Genomic DNA, 20,299 nt, shown 5'->3' with positions numbered 1-20,299 from the left:
CCCGGGCCCAGGCCTCCTCTCGGCTCCTGACCCGGGCCCCGCAGCTTTGTACCCGGGTTCCCCCTGCTCTCCAGAGACCACAGAGCCCGGGGGGCCGGGGGCCCCTCCACGTCACCGCTCTCTGGGGTGCCCCCCAGCCCTGCGTTTCAGTCCCAGAGAGACCCCCACCTTTCGGGGGTCCGGATGATCCCCCACTCCCGTGTTGGGCTTACTCGCTTCCCCTGGCACCTGCATTGTGTCCTCCCCCCCTACCCCACCCAGCTATGGGCTCCAGGCTTCTCCCGCTGCCCCCTTCCCATTCCAGAACCTCTCCCCCCAGTTCGGGGGGCCCTTCTCTTCTTTCCACGCCAGAGCTACCACCCCTACACTGGGCTCCAGACTTCCCCATTCCAGATCCCCCCACTCAAGAGACCCTTTCAATTTGGGGAACTGAAGGGCGTGCTGTTTTGGGGGTTGTGTGGGGTTTTTTTGGATATACCAAAAATCCTTCTGCCTGCTACAGGAAATGTTCACTTCAGAGCCAGGCTGTAATGGGAGGGCTATCATTCAAAATCAGGATAAAACTTGAACCAGGGATCTATCGTAACCATAACTTATCTAATGTTAACAGCAGAGTTCATGTGTTTAAAAAATGATCTTCCTCGACTTTAGATGAAGTTATTCGCAAACGACTTTTAATTGATGGAGATGGTGCTGGCGACGACAGACGAATTAATTTGTTAGTCAAGAGCTTCATTAAATGGTGCAACTCTGGATCTCAAGAAGAGGGGTATTTCATTCTCTGTTTTTCTTCTTTAAAGCAATGTTGTCTACATACCAGATGTTTAGATCCCAAAGCTTGTTTTGAAAAACCATGCAGTTCATCTTAAAATATATATTTTTATTTAAGCCTGTTGATTAATCACAGTTAACTCACACAATTAAATAAAAAAAAAATCGCGATTTAAAAAAGTAATCACGATTAATCACAGTTTTCATCGCACTGTTAAACAATAGAATACCAATTGACATTTATTAAATATTTTTGGATGATTTTCAAATATATTGATTTCAATTACAAAACATAATACAAAGTGTACAGTGCTCAATTTATATTATTATTTTTATTACAACTATTTGCACTGTAAAAATGATAAAGGAAATAATATTTTTTAATTCACCTCTTACAATACCGTAATGCAGTCTCTTTATGGTGAAAGTGCAACTTACAAATGTAGATTTATTTATTTTTTTTTGGTTACGTACCTGCACTCAAAAACAAAACAATGCAAAACTTTAGAGCCTACAAGTCCACTCAGTCCTACTTCTTGTTCAGCCAATCACTAAGACAAACAAGTTTGTTTACATTTATGGGAGATAATGCTGCCCGCTTCTTATTTACATCACCTGAAAGTGAGAACAGGCGTTCGCGTGGCACTTTTGTAGCCGGCGTTGCAAGGTATTTACGTGCCAGATATGCTAAACATTCGTATGCCCCTTCATGCTTCGGCCACCATCCCAGAGGACATGCTTCCATGCTTATGACACTCGTTAAAAAAATAATGCGTTAATTAAATTTGTGACTGAACTCCTTGGGGCGAGAATAGTATGTCTTCTGCTCTGTTTTCCCGCATTCTGCCATATATTACATGTTATAGCCATCTCGGATGATGACCCAGCACAAGTTGTTCATTTTAAGAACACTTTCACTGCAGAGCTTACAAAATGCAAAGAAGGTACCAATGTGAGATTTCTAAAGATAGCTACAGCACTCCCTCCAAGGTTTAAGAATCTGAAGTGCCTTCCAAAATCTGAGAGGGACGAGGTGTGGAGCATGCTTTCAGAAGTCCTAAAAGAGCAACACTCTGATGTGGAAACTACAGTACCCGAACCACCAAAAAAAAAAAAAATCAACCTTCCGCTGGTGGCACCTGACTCATGATGATGAAAGTGAACATGCGTCGGTCCACACTGCTTTGGATCATTATCAAGCAGAACCCCTCATTAGCATAGACACATGTCCTCTAGAATTGTGGTTGAAGATGAAGGGACATATGAATCTTTACCACATCTGGAATGTAAATATCTTGCGATGCCGGCTACAACAGTGCCATGTGAACACCTGTTCTCATTTTCAGGTGACATTGTAAACAAGAATTGGGCTGCATTATCTCCTGCACATGTAAACAAAGTTGTTTGTCTGAGCGATTGGCTGAACAAGAAGTAGAACTGAATGGACTTATAGGCTCTAAAGTTTTACATTGTTTTATTTTTGATTGCAGTTATTTTTTATACATAATTCTGTATTTGTAAGTTCAACTTCATTTTTTTAATTTAATTGACAGACCTATTTTTGTTACATTTAAATATGGCCATGCATTGTTTACAATCCAAACCCTGCAGCAATCACATAGCTAAGATAATTAGCATTGTGTAGCCATTTTTTGCCAACTTCCGTGATATTGGTATTTTATTTAAAGCCCCAGGTCTTGGAGTCAAGTGATTAGATGAGAATATCTGCTTTCATTTTTTTTTTTTAAGTAAGTATCTAGCCCTCATTGGTGTAGAGAAAAGTGTGTACTTTAAGCACTCAAAAACCAGAAGGCAAATAAAAATCCCTTTTAAAAAATCTCATAATTTAAATGATTTTTTTAAATATTTTGGGTTGGTAATATTGAATCTATGCCATTGCTTAAGCATTATTGAGAGAAGCTCAGTACTGTTATAATCTTTCTGCTATTGCAACTGGTTTTACAGCAACCAACAGCTGTAGTAGAGGATAACTAAAAAGTGTGTCCTGGAGAAGACAGTATGTTGCTTTTGTTCCTCTGTAAAACGATGTGTCAAAGAAAAAGCCCATTAAATTAACTCAATTCAAAATGAAGGGGAGGGCTTTATTAGAGAGAACACTGTAAAGCTAGATGCTTGGAGGAAGTCGTCTTTTGGATGACTGTATGAGCATTCCCCAGAAAGCGTGTTCAGGGAAAGACTTTGTAAAAGAGAATTGACAAAGTAATCCATATTGCAAATCAAATCTATTCAAAGTAGACACAAGTTTTAAATTAAACTATTAACCATTAGAAAACATCTCCATAGAACTTCAGTGGTCTGACTTGTGAAGAATTGCATTTATGCTAAAGGTCAGCAAACAACATAAAGCAATCCTGTGTGAAAATGTGACACACACAAATTAAATAAACCTGCATCTTCTACTTACCAAAATAAGCATCCGATAGCTGTGAGGGAAAGTAGGTATCTGTGGAGCCAGGAACTTGCTTTACAATAAATATTTCTGTACTATTCCATTGTTATACTATCGTTAAATATAAATTCCAGAACGCCCCTATAAAATTATGTATCTGCTTTATACAGGGATATAAGCTCTTTGGGGCAGAAATCCTGTCCTCGTATGCATTTTTATAGCAGGAGCACCACGGAACTCTTATCCAAGTAGGACCTCTGAATATTACTGTAATATAAATATTAAATACTAATCTCAGTGGATAAGCAGTCTTCTCTAATGAGACACTTAGATTCACCCATGGATTGCGTCTATTATGTTAATGCCCATTTGGCATCCTGAAAATAAACTGAAAGACTTAATGCTTTAGTTAACCACTATGGTATATGTATAATTAAATTTTCAAGAATTATACATTAAATGCTTGGAATATTACATTTCTTCAATTGCTGTTATATTTCATGAGATATTTAGTCTTCCATGGCATTGTAATAGTAAATGAACATTTCCATTAAAAATTTTTTAACTGCTTAATAACAACTTGTCCGCCTTTAGATACAGCCAGTACCAACGCATGCTGAGCACTTTATCACAATGTGAATTTTCAATGGGAAAAACTCTGCTTGTCTATGATATGAACCTCAGAGAAATGGAGAACTATGAAAAAATCTACAAAGACATAGGTAAAGAGAACTAAACTTACTGAGTATTTGTGGTATCATCTGTAAGGCAGTCTAGTATTAAAGTTTGAGACAATTTCTGGCAGATTTAGCATCATTTGTCTACTGTTTCTACAAATATACGTATTTCAGTTTTTAATGAAAAACACCCATGCACCGGCTTTGAGCATCCTGCCAGTATTTAAAATACAAATTCAAAATGCACAAGGGAATACCATTCTATAAAGGGAATAAACATTTCCAGTGGGGCCATAGGTTTGAAGTCTGTGACACTATAGTTTAGAAAATTGGCTTATTGACACTTAAGAGAACTTTTGAATCAAATACTGTTCATCTTACCTTTCGGGATTTTTGATGATGTTGTTTTTTTTGTAAAGAAAATAGTATAGCTGCGGCACATGAGAAAATTGCTGAATGCAAAAAGCAGATCCTGCAAGCAAAAAGAATACGAAAAAATCGCCAAGGTAAGGTGTTACTTTAGCCTGAGCAAATGCCTGTACCTAAAGTTGCCTAACTATTTCAAATCTAAATACTTACAACTTTTGGTTTTAGATTTGTCAGTTTTGCTCATTGTCCAATTCTGAGCAAAAAGGAGGTTTAGCCATCAAGGGAAAAAATCTGATTTGTTAGATTCTTACTTTTTAGGTATAATTCAATAACAGTAAAATTTTTTTAAAAATGCACTCAGTCGTGGCTAACCAATTTGGGATGATTACTTAGACCCCAATCCTCCAAAGATTTATGAACATGCTTCATTTTACACACACTAAATAATCACATTCAGTTTAATGGGACTACTCACAATATGTGTAGTTAAGCATGTGCTTAAGTCTTTGCTAAATTGGGCTTTTAGTATTCTTCATCTTCAAAGTGTGCTAAAATTGGACAGATACTGAAAAACTAAAAGCAAAGATTTGTTGTTTTGAGGATGGACTTGGTTTTATGCATAGTCCAAGAAATAAATAAAAAAACCAGCTATTTTTAGAGCGCGCTTGTTCCAAGAAATTACAGTAGTTTGTTTTGTGAATGTATTAATGTCAAAACAAAAATCTAGTTTATATTTCAGAATTACTTTTCATGAATAGCATTTGAAATTCTTAGGGTGTGGACATTATTGGAGGGAGGGAAAGACAGGGGGAATCCCATGTCGATGTGCAAGTATATTCCAGTTTTCTTGTACTTTCCAAACACCTCCGCTCTCTGAATCATGCAGGAGTGTGCTGGGCATTCTGAGAGTTGTAGTCCCCAGTTTGCTCAGAGGGTGGAGGTAAACTACAACTCCCATAAGGGAGTGATCCAAGCACCATTTTGAAGGTGGGGTTGTTCTTTAAACGAGCAGGCGGCAATGGCTGCGTGCCTGAGAGCCGCCGCAGTTGAGTAGGGGTGTCCGAGCCCCCCACAGGGAAGGCGGTGCTGCATAGAAGGACCCAGAATTGTAGCCTCCCTGCCTGGAGCGGGGAAGGAGCTACAGCAGGCGCGGAGTGCGCAGGGCTGTGTCAAGCCCCCAAAGCGTCCCCCCCCGCCCCACTTCTCCCCAGAGACCTGCTGCCCACTCCGCAAATTTTTGCAGATCGGATGCAGATACACCTTTTTGTATCCGCGCAGGGCTCTACTTATCACTAACCAGAGTGACCTAAAGGACCTCCTGATGCCAACTGATAGAGGACACAGGGGTACATAAGGGTTACAGAGTGACTCTGGGCCTGATATCTACATACTCTGTAATATCTACAGTCTTCTGATGTAAGGTCTTTAATGAAAGCCTGTGTCACCCTGGTCATCGTAATCAGTGAGAGAGAGAGAGAAAGAGATGGAAAATATGTAAAGAGTTATGTATATAGTAAAAATTACGTTTTCTAGGTGTATGACTTAAGGTAGTCACCAAAAGTTGGTCTACATCTTCCTGTCAGGCAGGGGGACAGAGATGCTTATCTCACTCTGATTGGGCACATGCAAATTGAGTATTGTATAGTTCACAGTGGATGCCTATTTTCAGTCTGAGCAAAATGCTAATCAATAGATTGCAAAGACTGCAAGAAAAAAATAGCAGGGGTTATCCTATTTATCATAAGACAATGAACTTTTGAAACTAGGTGGGGTGCAGATGAACCCCCAGTTATTCAATCTATGAGGACAAGCCGGCAGGGGGCTTGATCTTAGGAGATGGGATCTTAGCCAAACTGGTTGAAAATGCTGAGGAAAGGACTTGGGGTAAGCTGTCTTGTAGGAGATAGGGGAATGCCTTGTCGGTTAAGTTTAGGCTCTAGAAAGTGTTATGATTTTGTTTTATCTATAACCATTTGTTTCCAATATTCTTACTTTCTATCACTTGAATCTCTGTTCTTTGATAATAGATAAACTTATTCTTGTTTTCGTTGTAAATATAAGTGCTGTGTTTGAAGTAATCCTGAGTTGAATCTTGCAAGGTGGGGTGTACTTTTCTTTCGGGAGTAGTGAATCAGAGTTCTCTACGTGTTCAATGGAACAGGCACTGAGCACCCCAGAGGTGTTGGAGGACTTGGGAGTTTGTGTGGGCTTTTTGCTAACCTTTACACGGAGAGGTGGCCTGGAAGGCAGTGCTTGTGTTGCCAGACGCTGATTCAGGGAGCTGATTCACAGCAGGCATAGACAGGGCTTCCTCTTGTTAAGCGCAGGTGGTAGCGAGGTGCCTCATACCGCTGGGTTCCCCTTGGAAGCATTACAGCCTTTCCTCTTCAAGGCCTTTATCCAGCACTGAGAACTATACAAGTGCACCCATGTGATTTCCAATGTAGGATTGGGGCCAAAATCCAGACTGACACACATACACACAGCCAGCAACAAGTCAATTACTCTCCCCGTACAAACCACATCTGAGGAGTTCCCAGATGTACATTTGATCACTTCTCATAAAAAGGAGTATATTCATAATTTCAGTGGAAACATTTTAAAACATTCCCCTGCAATATTGTACACTAAAGCATTGTGCTTAGGCACAAAACTAGAAGTTATTGGAAATAAGAATCTTTCTTTGTCAAAGGTAAGTAAACAGTATTATAAAAACCCAGTACATTTGTCTTACTCAGAGGCAAAGATATATTCAAATTAGTTATTTTGCCAGTATCTCTTGGCTGGATAATTTTGAACTCAAGGTTCTGAGTGCACTTAGCTCCCATGTATTTCAGTAGAAATTCATGACACCCAGCACCTTGCAGGACTAGGTCTAGATTTAGGCTGGGAGTTAGGTTACTAGCCCTCGAAGGAATGACATTCAGTTTACGAATAGGATTTTATGATAGGATTGCTTATAAGAGCAGGAGAATTGATGATCCAGGAGGTCCCTGCCGGACCTTTATTCTTATGTTAAAGTTTTTGCTTGTGCCATGTTCCCTCTAGTTCTTGATGAAAACTTTATACACACACTGCACAAAGTTTTTCATGTGAATTTGTAGATAAACTGGCAAGGCTACAGTTGCCCACGTGACTGTAGCTCTGCTCTTTAATTACAACACAAGAATATTTCTTAAATACAGTATCATACCATCAGTTTTAAAACTATAGATGTGGTTGGGTATTTATCTAACACAGGGGTCGGCAACGTTCGGCACGCAGCTCGCCAGGGTAAGCACCCTGGCGGGCTGGGCCAGTTTTATTTACCTGCTGAAGCGGCAGGTTCGGCTGATCACGGCCCCCACTGGCTGCCGTTCGCTGTCCCGGGCCAATGGGGGCGGCGAGAAGCCGCGGCCAGCACGTCCCGCGCCACTTCTCGCTGCCCCCATCCGCCCAGGACGGCGAACCGCGGCCAGTGGGGGCTGCGATCGGCCAAACCTGCTGCGTCAGCAGGTAAATAAAACTGGTCCGGCCCGCCAGGGTGCTTACCCTGGCGAGCCGCGTGCCAAACGTTGCCGACCCCGATCTAACACATACCTTGAAGATAAAAAGTCAGAAACCATGTATATTTAAAGTACACAGTAAACTATACTTACAAAACAAATAGGTATAAGCATTGAACAGTAGTGAAAAATTACTAGACTCGATAAACTACCTACCATTGTATTTATGGGCCCAACCCTACAAACCCTTAGTACTGAGCATGGGTCTTTCCACTATGAGTGGTGCTATTGACTGGATCAGGCTTTAGAAATCCTTACCCAGAAGAGTTTAAAAGTTTGCTTTTTTTTTCCCCTTTCAGAATATGATGCATTGGCTAAAGTAATACAGCACCATCCAGACAGACATGAAACATTAAAGTAAGTATAGGGCTGACTGAAATGAACATAAGCCAACAGCTGTTCCGTCACTTAATATAAATTATCTTATTATGGATCTTCAGCATTTAAATCAGTTACTACATATTGTAGCGGTTTAGTTTATTAATTAACCTACTCTGCAAAATATTTTTGCTCATTCATGAGCTGCTTCGATTCTTGCAACATAGAACAAATTACATTAATTGGTTTCATGTTTTGGAAACAAACTTACTTTTACATCTAAAGAGATAGAAGATGGGTAGACCCCCATCTCATAGGTGACATATGAGACGCAGACCTAGACTTAACCATTTATGGAGATTCTTTCTATATTGTTAATTACTATGGAAAATGTTCTGTTTACACAGGTTTTTGCACAGATGCAAAAAACCCTGTAGTCATTTTTTCATTTGTAATCTTCACTTGTGCAAACTTTGCACACCATACCTATTCAAATGGACCTCAGGTTCTTTAATATTGAGGGTGAGATAATTGTAAGCTAACTCAGTGTTGTTCATTAAGTATCCCAATTAATGCTTATTGCTTAGAAAATAGTGTCTCTTCATTCAAGTGGTGTTCACTTGATTTTATAACAAACATTTAAAAGCTAAGTTTTTTATACTACTATTGGTGGAGGTTTTTGTACACCATATTCTTCATTTGCTTGTTCGAAAGGGCTGCAATGTTTCTATGTTTAAAGTTTGGTATGTGGTGACTTTCTTTTAACAGGTTTATTCCTTAATATTTTAATTAACCTCCAGGCATTTCTGTTCAAAAGTATTGCCATTATTTTGTATTTGAAATGTTATTTATATATTATACTTAGTGGGTGAAACTCAGATCTGCATGCTGGTGCAGTCTAGGCCCAAACTCACTGCGGACAGGTTGATCAGAAAAAGAGGGTGTAATGGCAAAGTAACGTGATTGTCACCAGTTTGGAATTCAGTAGTTGTGCAGAACATGTAACGTGTGCAAAAGGGATGCAATAAATGAGTAGCAGGAAAGCCCCTGCTACTTTGTTTTACATCTTCCTAGTATCAGAGGGGTAGCCGTGTTAGTCTGTATCCACAAAAACAACGAGGAGTCCAGTGGCACCTTAGAGACTAACAGATTTATTTGGGCATAAGCTTTTGTGGGTAAAAAACCCACTTCTTCAGATGCATGGAGTGATCTTGTTAGTGCCTTTTCCTACAATGGCCCCACCTACTCTGTTTATAAATTACTAGTTATTTTCCAATCAGGCAATTTACACCTTCTGGCTGTCCAACTTACCCTATCTGTAACTTACATCACTGGTTATGTGATAGCTGAATTTGGACCAAAATCTGTAAAATTGGATATTTAGTACTGATCAAGGAGGAGGATGGGTTTTGACCTCACAATCTCAAATATTCTAGCACTGTCCTCTGAACTTGATTAAAGATGACAGTCACTGGGTGGGAACACTATAGTTTAGTGTTTTCACTTGAATGTTGCTTATATTTAACATATCTGATTTACTCTGGCCACCTGCCTTTAAATTACAAAGGGAAGCTGTCATTCCATGTTTCATGATTTTCCATATCAAATGGAAGATCTATAATTGTCTGACTTTAGAAAATACAACTATTAGGATAATATTTTTGAGCTGGTGTAAAAATTGACACTGCATGCAGCATAGAAATTTCCTATTTAACTAGTTGTCGTGCCACTCATCACTAGAAAGCTCATGATATGTAGATGTCAGAAGTGGCTTAGTTTTTCAAATAAATCAGCTGGAACAGTTAAAAGGTCATGCATATTTCTTGGAAGGAAGCCACTCTATTTACCTTACACGTCAGTCATCTGAGCACAAGTGTCCTTAGCAAATCCATAGGTCGCAGCAATAGTATTTATCAAGTTTGGTTTTCTGCCCTTTCCTTTACGTCATTTTCTCTTCCTATTATTTGTATTACAGGAATATGTGGAGGCCTTACTATGGGGTATCCATCTTATGTATTACACCCTGTACAAATACATAGGAAGAGAGAGTCCCTGCCCTGAAGAATGTATGCTCTAAACAAGAGAGACAGACTAGGGCAATGAGAGAGGATTAGTATCTCAATTATACAGGTGGGGAACTGGGACCTAGAGACTGAATGACTTGCTCAGATTAATACAGTAAGAACATGGTAAAAATTGAACCAAGGTCTCCTAAATCTTAATCCAGTGCCTTAACCACCAAGATCATATTACATAAAAGTGGCCATACGGGGTCAGACCAAAGGTCCATCTAGCCCAGTATCCTGTCTTCCAATGCCAGGTGCCCCAGAGGGAATTAACAGAACTAGTAATCATCAAGTGATCAATCCCCTGTCACCCATTCCCAGCTTCTGGCAAACAGAGGCTAGGGACAGCATCCCTGCATATCCTGGCTAATAGCCATCCATGGACCTATCCTCCATGACCTTATCTAGTTCTTTTTTGAACCCTGTTACAGTCTTGGCCTTCACAACATCCTCTGGCAAGGAGTTCCACAGGTTGACTGTGTGTTTTGTAAAAAAATACTTCCTTTTGTTTGTTTTAAACCTGCTGCCTATTTGCTCTCTTGTTTCTGATGGACGCTTATAGAAATTGCTACAAAGCCAAATGCTACAAGCCAAGAACCACCAATCTTAAATCAGGAGACTCGTTGAATGAAAGGCTCTTAGCTAATGAAACAGAACTGTTTTCATGGTACTCTTAATCACTGCAGAAGCTGGAGAAAAATTGGTCAGGAAAAAGATCCTGGTTTATTGTGCGTGTACATATACTGGTCCTACGGCACAATGGGACACGAGTCTAGAGAAATAATTTCTTGACAGTAAGTTATTAGAACTAGCTGTTCCAAATCCTAGAGCAGACACGAGGAGAGACTGTTTTTGACTTAATCGTCATCGCTTTGAAGAGCGGAAGGGACCTGCAATCGTCTATCCTGCCCCCTGGTATAACACAGTCCATAGAACTTCTCCGAAATAATTCCTATAGTACCTTTTAGAAAAACATCCCCTCTTGATTTAAAAATGGTCAGTGATGGAGAATCCATCACGACCCTTGGGAAGTTGTTCCAGTAGTTAATTATTCTCACCATTAATTTATGCCTTTTCCAGTCTGAATTGTCTAGCTTTCATTTCCAGCCTTTGGATTGTGTTACACCTTTCTCTGCTAGATTGAAGAGCCCGTTATTAAATATTTGTTCCCTATGTAGGTACCTATAGTCTGTAAGCAAGTCACCCCTTAAACTTCTCTTTAAGCTACATAGACAGACTCAAAGACCTCCTCCCTCTAGGGCATGTTTTCTAACCCAGTAATCATTCTCATGGCTCTTCTCCGAAATTGCTCCAATTTATCTACGTCTTTCTTGAATTGCAAGCACCACAACTGGACACAGTATTCCGGCAGTGGTCACAACAATGCCAAATGTAGAGGTAACATAAACAGGGAAATCTCAAGTAGGAGTAGAGAGGTTACGTATCCTAGGATCACATTAGCTCTCTTGACCTCAGAGTCACACTGGAAGTTCATGTTCAGCTAAGCATCCTTCACAACCTCCAAATCTTTTTCGGAGTCACTGCTTCCAAGGCTTGAGTCCCCCATCCTGTAACTGTGGCCTACATTCTTTGTTCCTAGATGTATATACTTACATTTAGCTATATTAAAATGAATATTGTTTGTTAAGACAGCTAAACTAGGCACAAGCACACAGGATCTAATTCAAGAAGTGACAGTAAGTGAGCTAGTAACAGTGACCACAGTATAATTAGATTCAACATCCAAAGCGCAGGTAGACTACCAAAAAGTGACACTAAACTTTAGAAAAGGAGATTTCAATAGAGAGAGAAAGTTAGTCAAAAAGGCCCTAGAGCGAAAAGTAAAGGAGGTAAAAATCCCTAGACGTAACTTGGATGCAGCTTAGAAAAATAGTAAGTCTGAAGTCATGTATTGCTGAACAAAAAGGGAACTGGGAATGCAAGGTGTAAAAAACCATTGTGGCTGAATGGTAAAGTTCAAGAGGCTGTTCGAGCCAAGGAGATTGCCTTCAAAATCTGGAAAATCTAACCCGAGTGAAACCAACAGTCCCTGGGCTCTGAGGCACTATGATAATCCTGCTGATAATAAAACAGGAGCATGAGTTACAGCAGGCATTAAGAAAGAAGGAAATTAGAAGGGCCAAAGAGGAGTCTGAAGAACAAATGGCTCACTGGGTAAAACCAACAAGAACTTTTTAAAGTATAGTGGAAACAGGAAGCCTGCAAAAGAATCTGGGCTAAAGGGAGCAATTAAGGAAAATAAAAACATTGCTGAGCAGAAAACTGACGACTTTCCATCACAGACAATGTTGGGTAAATTTCTGCCCCAGACCTGATATTTCCTGGTACCAAAGATGAGTTACCTTCATAGATCTGATATGGTGGAAGAGGGGTAGTGGAGCAAATAGATAATTTAAAATGCAGTAAGTCACTAGGCCAAGATGGTAGATATCCAAGAGTTCAGAAGAAGCAGCTCAGCTATTTTATACCTAAGCTAACAAAAATGTGTAAATCTCATTAAAAAAGCTAATGTTCCAAAGTGTGGCAAATGTTGTACCCATATTTTAAAAGCCCTAGGGCTGATCTGGCTAATTATAGACCTGTAAGCCTTACGTCCATACCTGACAAGTTGGTTGAATTGATAATTAAAACCAATACCAAAACATTTAGAAGGTCATGATCTAATAGGATCGAACCAGCACGGATTCAGCAAAGGAAAGTTGGGTCTCACTAATCACTTAGAATTCTCTGAACGTGTCAGTAAAGTAGAGCATAAAGGAAAACCAGTTGACAATTTAATTCAGTGGCTCTCAAACTTTTTTACTGGTGACCCCTTTCACATAGCAAGCCTCTGAGGGTGACCCCCCCTTATAAATTAAAAACACTTTTTATATACACCTCTACCCCGATATAACACAACCCGATATAACACAAATTCGGATATAACGCGGTAAAGCAGCGCTCCAGGGGGGCGGGGCTGTGTACTCCGGTGGATCAAAGCAAGTTCGATATAACGCGGTTTCACCTATAACGCAGTAAGATTTTTTTGGCTCCCGAGGACAGCGTTATATCAGGGTAGAGGTGTATTTAACACCATTAGAAATGCTGGAGGCAAAGCGGGGTTTGGGTTGGAGGTTGACAGCTCGTGACCCCCCATGTAATAACCTTGTGACCCCCCCCCCCGAGGGGTCCCGACCCCCAGTTTGAGAACCCCTGATTTAATTAGACTTGCAAAAGGCCTTCAACACAGTCCTTCACAAGAGGCTACTAGAGAAGCTAAGTACTCACAGGTGAGAGGAAAAGTATTCTCTTGAATCAAAAACTGTCTGAGAGAGAAAGCAAAGAGTAGGATTAAATGGTCAGCTTTTATCATGGCAAAAGTTTAACAGCGGGAGTCTCAAGGGGCAGGACTAGGTCCAGTGTTTAATATACCTGGAAAGGGGTGGAGGGTGAGTAGAAAGGTAACAAAATGTGCAGATGACAAAGTTATTCAAGATGGTCAGGACCGGAGAAGACCATGAGGAACTTGAAAAGACCTAAACAAGCTAGGTGAATGAGCAACACCATAGCAGATAAAATTCAATGTTGATAAAGGCAATTGAAGGCGAAAAAATGTAAACTACTTACCTCTTACAGGGTTCTAAATTAACTGCATTAACCCAGGAAGGGGATCTGGAAAATCACTGTACACTGCGTAATGGGGACCAACTGCTGACAGAAAAAACAATGTGAGGAAGCATAAGGAATGGGATGGAGAATAAATACTGAAAACATTATAATGCCTTTGTATTAGTCAGTGGTGCACTGTCCTAGCAATACTGGTCACCTGATCTCACAAAGGATATCGCAGAACTGGAAGAGGGTCAGAGAAGAGTGACAAACATGACCAAAGGCCTGGAAAAACTCTCGGGTGATGTGTGGTTGAAGAGGCTGGGATTGCTTGGCTTAGAAAGGAGATGGATAAGAGGGGACGTTACAAAAGTACATAAAACAGTAAGTGTTCTAGAGAAGGTAGAGCAAGAGCTTCTGTTCTCCCATATAATGCAAGAATAGGGAGGCATATTAAACTGAAAGGTAGGAAATTCAAAACCAACCAAAGGAAATACTTTTTCACACTTCTGAAGCTGTCGCACTCATTGCTACAAGAAGTCATTGAAGCCAAGAACTTAACAGTTAAATAAAGTATATGGATTAAGAATATCCCGAGTTGTAATTAATGACCACACCATTTTTTTGGAAGGAATATTAAACCTTGTGCTTTGGGACTTAAGCCAATTTCTAACTATTAGAGAGTGGGGTGAGACCTAATGGTGGGGGATGGCAGATTATTCCACATATGCCTATTGCAGGGTTCTTATGCTATCTCCTAAACTAAGCATCTGGTTCCAGCCACTATCAGAGATGGGATACTGAACTAGATGGACTTTCAGTGTGATCCACTCTGGCAATTCTTGTGTTCCTATATGGAGTATGTAGTTATTTCTTATATGCTCCACTGTGCCCTTCTGTTACTGCTCTTGTAAGACACAGGAGTTGATGAAGTAGTGCATTCATGTGAAAATATCAGGGGTATCTTGTGGAGTTTGTTTCTTCCATTTCCAGGCATTTTTAATCAGGCAATCCAGTATTTTAGCAAAGCCACAGAGAATGATTCAGTTATTTTTAATAATTCACAAAAGTTGTGTGTAATTTGTTATTACACTGTTTGTACTATGACAATTATTGGAATTTATTTGCAGGCAGCTAGAAGCTTTGGGAAAAGAACTTCAACATCTTTCTCACATTAAAGAAAATGTTGAAGATAAGGTAGGAGTATTCTTTTATTTTGGTATCTATATTTATATTCATATGAACATAATTATGAGAAATCTACTGAAAGCTTCATAGTTCATGTATATACTCACTTAATTGGCCATACTTTAGTTGGTGGGTTGTGTTCTTTGTCATTCTAGCTGGAATTGAGACGAAAGCAGTTCCATGTGCTTCTGAGTACCATCCATGAACTTCAGCAAACTTTGGAAAGTAAGTGGTTCCTAAATGAAAATATATGGGGCCAAATCCTCCTCTGCTTACTCAGGAGTAGTTCTATTATAGCCAGTGAGACGATTTCCATGAGTAAGGGGAGCGGAATGTCTTTTTTCCAGTTAGCGTATACAAAGTAATGCCTTCTAGCACTGAAATTATTAAAGTTGTAGTAGTATCTGTATTTCCTATATTAAACTATTGCATTCAGCACTACTTAAGTCAGAGAAACTTTTTCTAAAATAAAAAAAGTCTTCTCAAACTTTATTCTAGGAGCCAGCTATGATGGAGTAGAGTAGGGGCAAACCTTTCATAGTTTTTAATAAACTCCTTTGAAATGTGATTGTAAAAATAGCGACATATCTGTTACCCTTCAGAGCCACAATATAAAAATATGTTCATAAATATTTGTTGAACTAACCAAAAATGGTCTCTAAGTTACTGATATGGCTCCCATTTCTGTAGTGTTGGACATCTCAAACCATACTGTATTTATCCTCCCAACACCCCTGTGACATAGGTAAATTAATAGGGAACCAAGGCCCAGAGAGACTGGGTGACTTTCCCAAGGACATGCAGGAAGTCTGTGGCAAAGCAGGGAATTGAACTTGGGTCTCCTGACTCCCACACTAGCACCTTAACCACTAGACAATTCTTTCTGATATAATCTTCATATAGTATACTCCGAGGCCAGATATGTACCTATTCCAAACAAGACATGTTCCTGTTTTTCCAAGGTTGAGTATCTGGCATACTAAGGCTACAGTTTTGTCACGGAAGTTTTTAATAAATTTCACAGCGGAAGTGCAGATGAAAAGCATTAAATGAGTGAGGTATTAGTACTGCTCTGATAAAAGAGTTCAGAATGTGAGAAGCAAGGACATTAGTAATGGAAGCTGATACATAAACTTTGTGCATTGATATTACAGGATTTTTCATATACAAATACACAAACACTAATTGGTGTAGTAGCTGAAACAGAACCAATTCAGGGGCAAATGTCAGCCTTAGCTTTGAATTAGTGTGTTTTCCCTTTTTTGTGTCACAGTCTTAGTTATTTAATATTCTGTATAATGCAGTGCTAAACCACAGATCTAAGCCCACTAACACAAAAGATTTTTAACTGGGATAACATTCTCCAGTACAGTTTATATATAAATATCAAGTCTAATCTGAGCATGTTTGAATAACAGACACAATCTAAATTTCAGATGATGAAAAACTTTCAGAAGCAGAGGAATCCCAAGAAACTCACATGGAAGCAGAGACTAAACAGTAGACAGACTTTGGACTTACCTGAGAATTTCCATAGCTCTTGAACTTTTTTTTAAGAAATAAAATCTTGCTGCCACTTCTGTGAATTTGTATGAATACTTGTTTTGTTAGTGCTACAGTAAAACAGTTACCGATCAGTAAAAAGCCTTCATAGACAAAGTGTGACCAGGCACTGTATTTGTTTTAATACGAAAAGCTTTATATTTTGTGAACTAGGAAAATATTTTAGGCTTTTAAGTTGCAGAGTGAAACGTTTCTGTACGGTAATCAGCTACGATGATAACAGTGTTGGCAATAAAACGTGTTTACAAATAATTTTCTCTTTTTTTTTTTTTTTTTTTTTTGTTAAAAACCTAGATTTACAATAAAGCGCTAAGGCCCTGATCCTGCATTGAGCCCACCAGTCAGGATTCCTGTACCTGCGTGCAGTCACAGTCATGCCAGTAGCCTCTACTCATATGCAGGAGTCCACACTAGTGGACCCAGATGCAGGTTTGGGATCTAAGTCTGGACCAAACGGTTTACTTGTAGTTTTCCAAATGCTATGTGTAGTGCATTTTAGAACCCACCAATGAGAGTTAGTAATTACTCCTTCGTTTCAAATACACTATAAACCTTAAGAATCATCTCACGTTAGTATATGAAAGTTGGCTCACCAACAGCTTTAAATCACTAACATCTTAAGGTGTGTCTATACAGCAGTTTCGTGTGCAGTGAGCTGGAGTGTAAACAGACAGCCTGTCAGGCTCTACCTGGCCACGTGGGCCCTGCTACCACACACTTAAAGGGTCCCTGGTGCACTTTCATCTGCTCGACTTTTAAATGGAAGTAGATCAAAGCGCACTATGGACCTTTTAGTGCACAGCAGCAGGGTGCACGTGGCCAGTTAGTGCACAGCAGGCTCATGCTGTAGATTTACACCCCAACTTGCTGCAAACTAACTATCCATATAGACAAGCCTTTATTGTACTACTACTATTTATTGGTACAGTAACTCCTCATTTAACGTCGTCCCACTTAACGTTGTTTCAATGTTACGGCCCTGCTCAATTAGGGAACATGCTCCTTTAAAGTTGTGCAATGCTCCCTTATAACGTTGTTTGGCTGCCTGCTTGTAAGATTCTGTGGAAGAGCAGCGACTTTACAAGGGAGCATTGCACAAGTTCTGCTTCTCCGCCTCCTCCCTCTCCCTCCCGGTGCTTCCCCCACCGCCAAACAGCTGGGAGGGAAGGGGAGGAGTGGAGACGCGGGGCCCCGCTCCTGCCCCTCCCTCCCAGCACTTCGCGCTTAGGACTTTCTGGGAGGGAGGGGCAGGAGCGGGGAAGCGCTGCATCTCCAGTCCTCCCTCTCTCTCCCAGAAAGTCCTAAGCGCCGCCAAACAGGACTTTGTGGGGGGAGGGATATGGCGTGCTCCGGGGAGGAGGTGGAGTGGGGATGGGAAGAGGTGGGCCTGGAGTGGAGCAGGGACAGGAAGAGGCGGGCTTGGAGCATTCCTGGCAAAATCCGAGCCTGTCCTCTGGGGAAGCTGCCGCTGCTGCTGTAAAGGTGCTTCCTAGCGTCCTTGCCTGCAGCGGGCTGTGCCTGTGTGGGGTAAGCCAGGGGCACTTCCCCACCACAGTACAGTACTGTACAGTATACAGTATAATGCCTTTTGTCTGCCCCCAAAACATTTCCTTGGAACCTTACCCCCCGCATTTACATTAAATCTTATGGGACAATTGGATTCGTTTAACGTTGTTTCACTTAACGTTGCATTTTTCAGGAACAGAACTACAGCGTTCAGTGAGGAGTTACTGTATTGTAGTAGTGCCTAGGAACCAGGTATCCAGGCCCCATGGTGCTATGCTCCCACAACATAGACACAACCAACACCCACAGTGCTTATGGGCTAAGTAACATACTTAATATAATTTGATTACCACAGTTAAGGATGAAGAGGATCTAATACAATTCGCATTCAGAGTCTGTCCTGCTTTAACTATAGCAACAGTAATTGAAAGTTAAAAAAAAAATCTATAATATACATGACCTCAGTTAGTTGCAATATAATATAAAATCCAATATATTAGCTGACATGGAAATCAGTCAATTACAGGTGTTTCCATTCATTCTCTCCTTGCAGAAATTAAATTTATCAACGAGTATTCTAGGAGAACCTTATCAAATGTGGCATTAATGAATCTGACTCTTCCTCCTGGGTTAGTACAGAGCTAATATCCCAGTATAGCATTTGAGGGCATTATCGCTTCTTGGCTCTCTGTGAGCTGAGGGGTGAAAACATTTTCTACAGGCTGTCTTGATCTTGTGTGATCGCTGAAGGGGTCATGGCACTTTTTGCAAGAGTAAAAGTGTTAACAGTGTCGTGGCCAAATTCCAACTTTTGTAACGACATTCTGCTCATTTAGTTTTCTTCTGTAGCTTATAAGATAAAATATTCTATTCCTGTCCAAAACCATTACATAATATTAATTACCATGTAACATTCTGTATCCAGCTGCTTTTTAGAAGTTGCTAATGTAAAACATACACAGTAGAACTTTAACTTGAAATATTGACTGGGTTACCTATTGTTAGTTACTGAATTTTGCAAATTAAAGAACAAAACCAAGTCAGATTTAATTTTTTTTAAAGAGACACTAACTTAAAGAATAATTTGTTCTGACTAGTATAGTTCAGTTATTGTTTCCTAATAGTATATGAATTAGTAAGTATTCTGTAGCGTATTGTGAAAGAGCAACAACGCTTAGTAATAAACTTCACTGCAGTACAATCATTGCTAAGAAGTCAGTGGAAGACCCCTGTCTTCAATACACAAATTATGGAGATTGAAAATTGGCAAGGCTCATCCGTTGTTTGTAAAGCAAGTTGGCATCTTTTGTAGACTAAAGGCCCTATCTATAAATATAGATCTTTCTCACTACGCTAGTATGTTGAATTTTAACTGCTTTTACTATTTAAAAAGGGTCTAAGCAACAGCATGTGCATGGGAAATGCATATGTTTTAGTTTATATGTCTTCATGGTTCTTTTAGAAGCCAATTGAAAATGCTTAGATGATTGAAGTATCTCCTCTCCCAGAAACTCACACTGCTGGAGTTCTGCATGTTTCTGGGCCAGTAAATCTATGGACTTTTCAGTTACTTTTTCTAAGCGATCATCCACCTGGTGTGGAACACAAATTAAAATGAAACAATCTAGTGTACAGATTGAACAGCAAATTCCTGGATGCTGGACAGAAGATAAGTGGTTTGAGTATAGGTGTAAGTAAAGTTACATTTTCTAATTCAATTTATGGTGATGCAATGTTGAAATAGTTACCTTCCAAGAAAATCAAGAGTCCCTGTTTAAGTCATCTGCAAAAGATTGGTGGGGATAAAGAGCCACCATGTTATAACTAGATTTAGTTAGGGAGAGTTAGTGTCACAGTTAAGATAACCAACTGATTTCTACATTTACTGCCGTTTCAAATAGTACTACGTTAAAGTAAACTAGGGAACTTTTAGTGTGTGACAGCAGCGTCCACACAGGCCAGTTAGTACACAACACATTAGTGTGCACTAGAATTTACACCACTCCAGTGCAAACTACCACATCGTGTAGACAAACCCTAAACCTACTTCCGTGGCATCAGTTTTTTAGCAACACATTTCCATTCCAGTCTGCCATGACTATCCTGAGAATATGTAGTTGAAACCCCCCCTTATTCTTCTGATTGAATTCCTCCTTCTGTGAACTGTTGAAGCACAGATGAGATACTCTCTGCCCTTATTCTGGAAACTTATCCATTGTGATGTTGCTTACCTGAGTGGCTTCCACATGTACAAATATAAAATGCACTTGGGATCCC

At 40.0% G+C, this 20,299-nt stretch overlaps 1 protein-coding gene across 1 annotated transcript in view; it reads left to right on the top strand.

Moving 5' to 3' along the window:
- THOC7 (THO complex 7) overlaps positions 1-16,768 on the top strand; it is a 17,049-nt gene extending 281 nt beyond the window's left edge. The window contains exons 2-8 of the mRNA XM_029911190.1: positions 635-769; positions 3,776-3,903; positions 4,278-4,364; positions 8,072-8,129; positions 14,896-14,962; positions 15,109-15,178; positions 16,390-16,768. Coding sequence (XP_029767050.1) covers positions 635-769; positions 3,776-3,903; positions 4,278-4,364; positions 8,072-8,129; positions 14,896-14,962; positions 15,109-15,178; positions 16,390-16,457 — 613 coding nt within the window. The 3' untranslated portion in view covers positions 16,458-16,768. The remainder of the gene's footprint in view (positions 1-634; positions 770-3,775; positions 3,904-4,277; positions 4,365-8,071; positions 8,130-14,895; positions 14,963-15,108; positions 15,179-16,389) is intronic.
- The last annotated feature ends 3,531 nt before the right edge of the window (positions 16,769-20,299 follow it).

This window comes from Terrapene carolina, unplaced genomic scaffold (assembly GCF_002925995.2).
Source record: "Terrapene carolina triunguis isolate 2854851 unplaced genomic scaffold, T_m_triunguis-2.0 Scaffold89, whole genome shotgun sequence".
Classification (NCBI taxonomy): Eukaryota; Metazoa; Chordata; order Testudines; family Emydidae; genus Terrapene; species Terrapene triunguis.
Note: the sequence above shows the minus strand (reverse complement) of the source record. Positions and strands in the feature narration are given on the sequence as shown.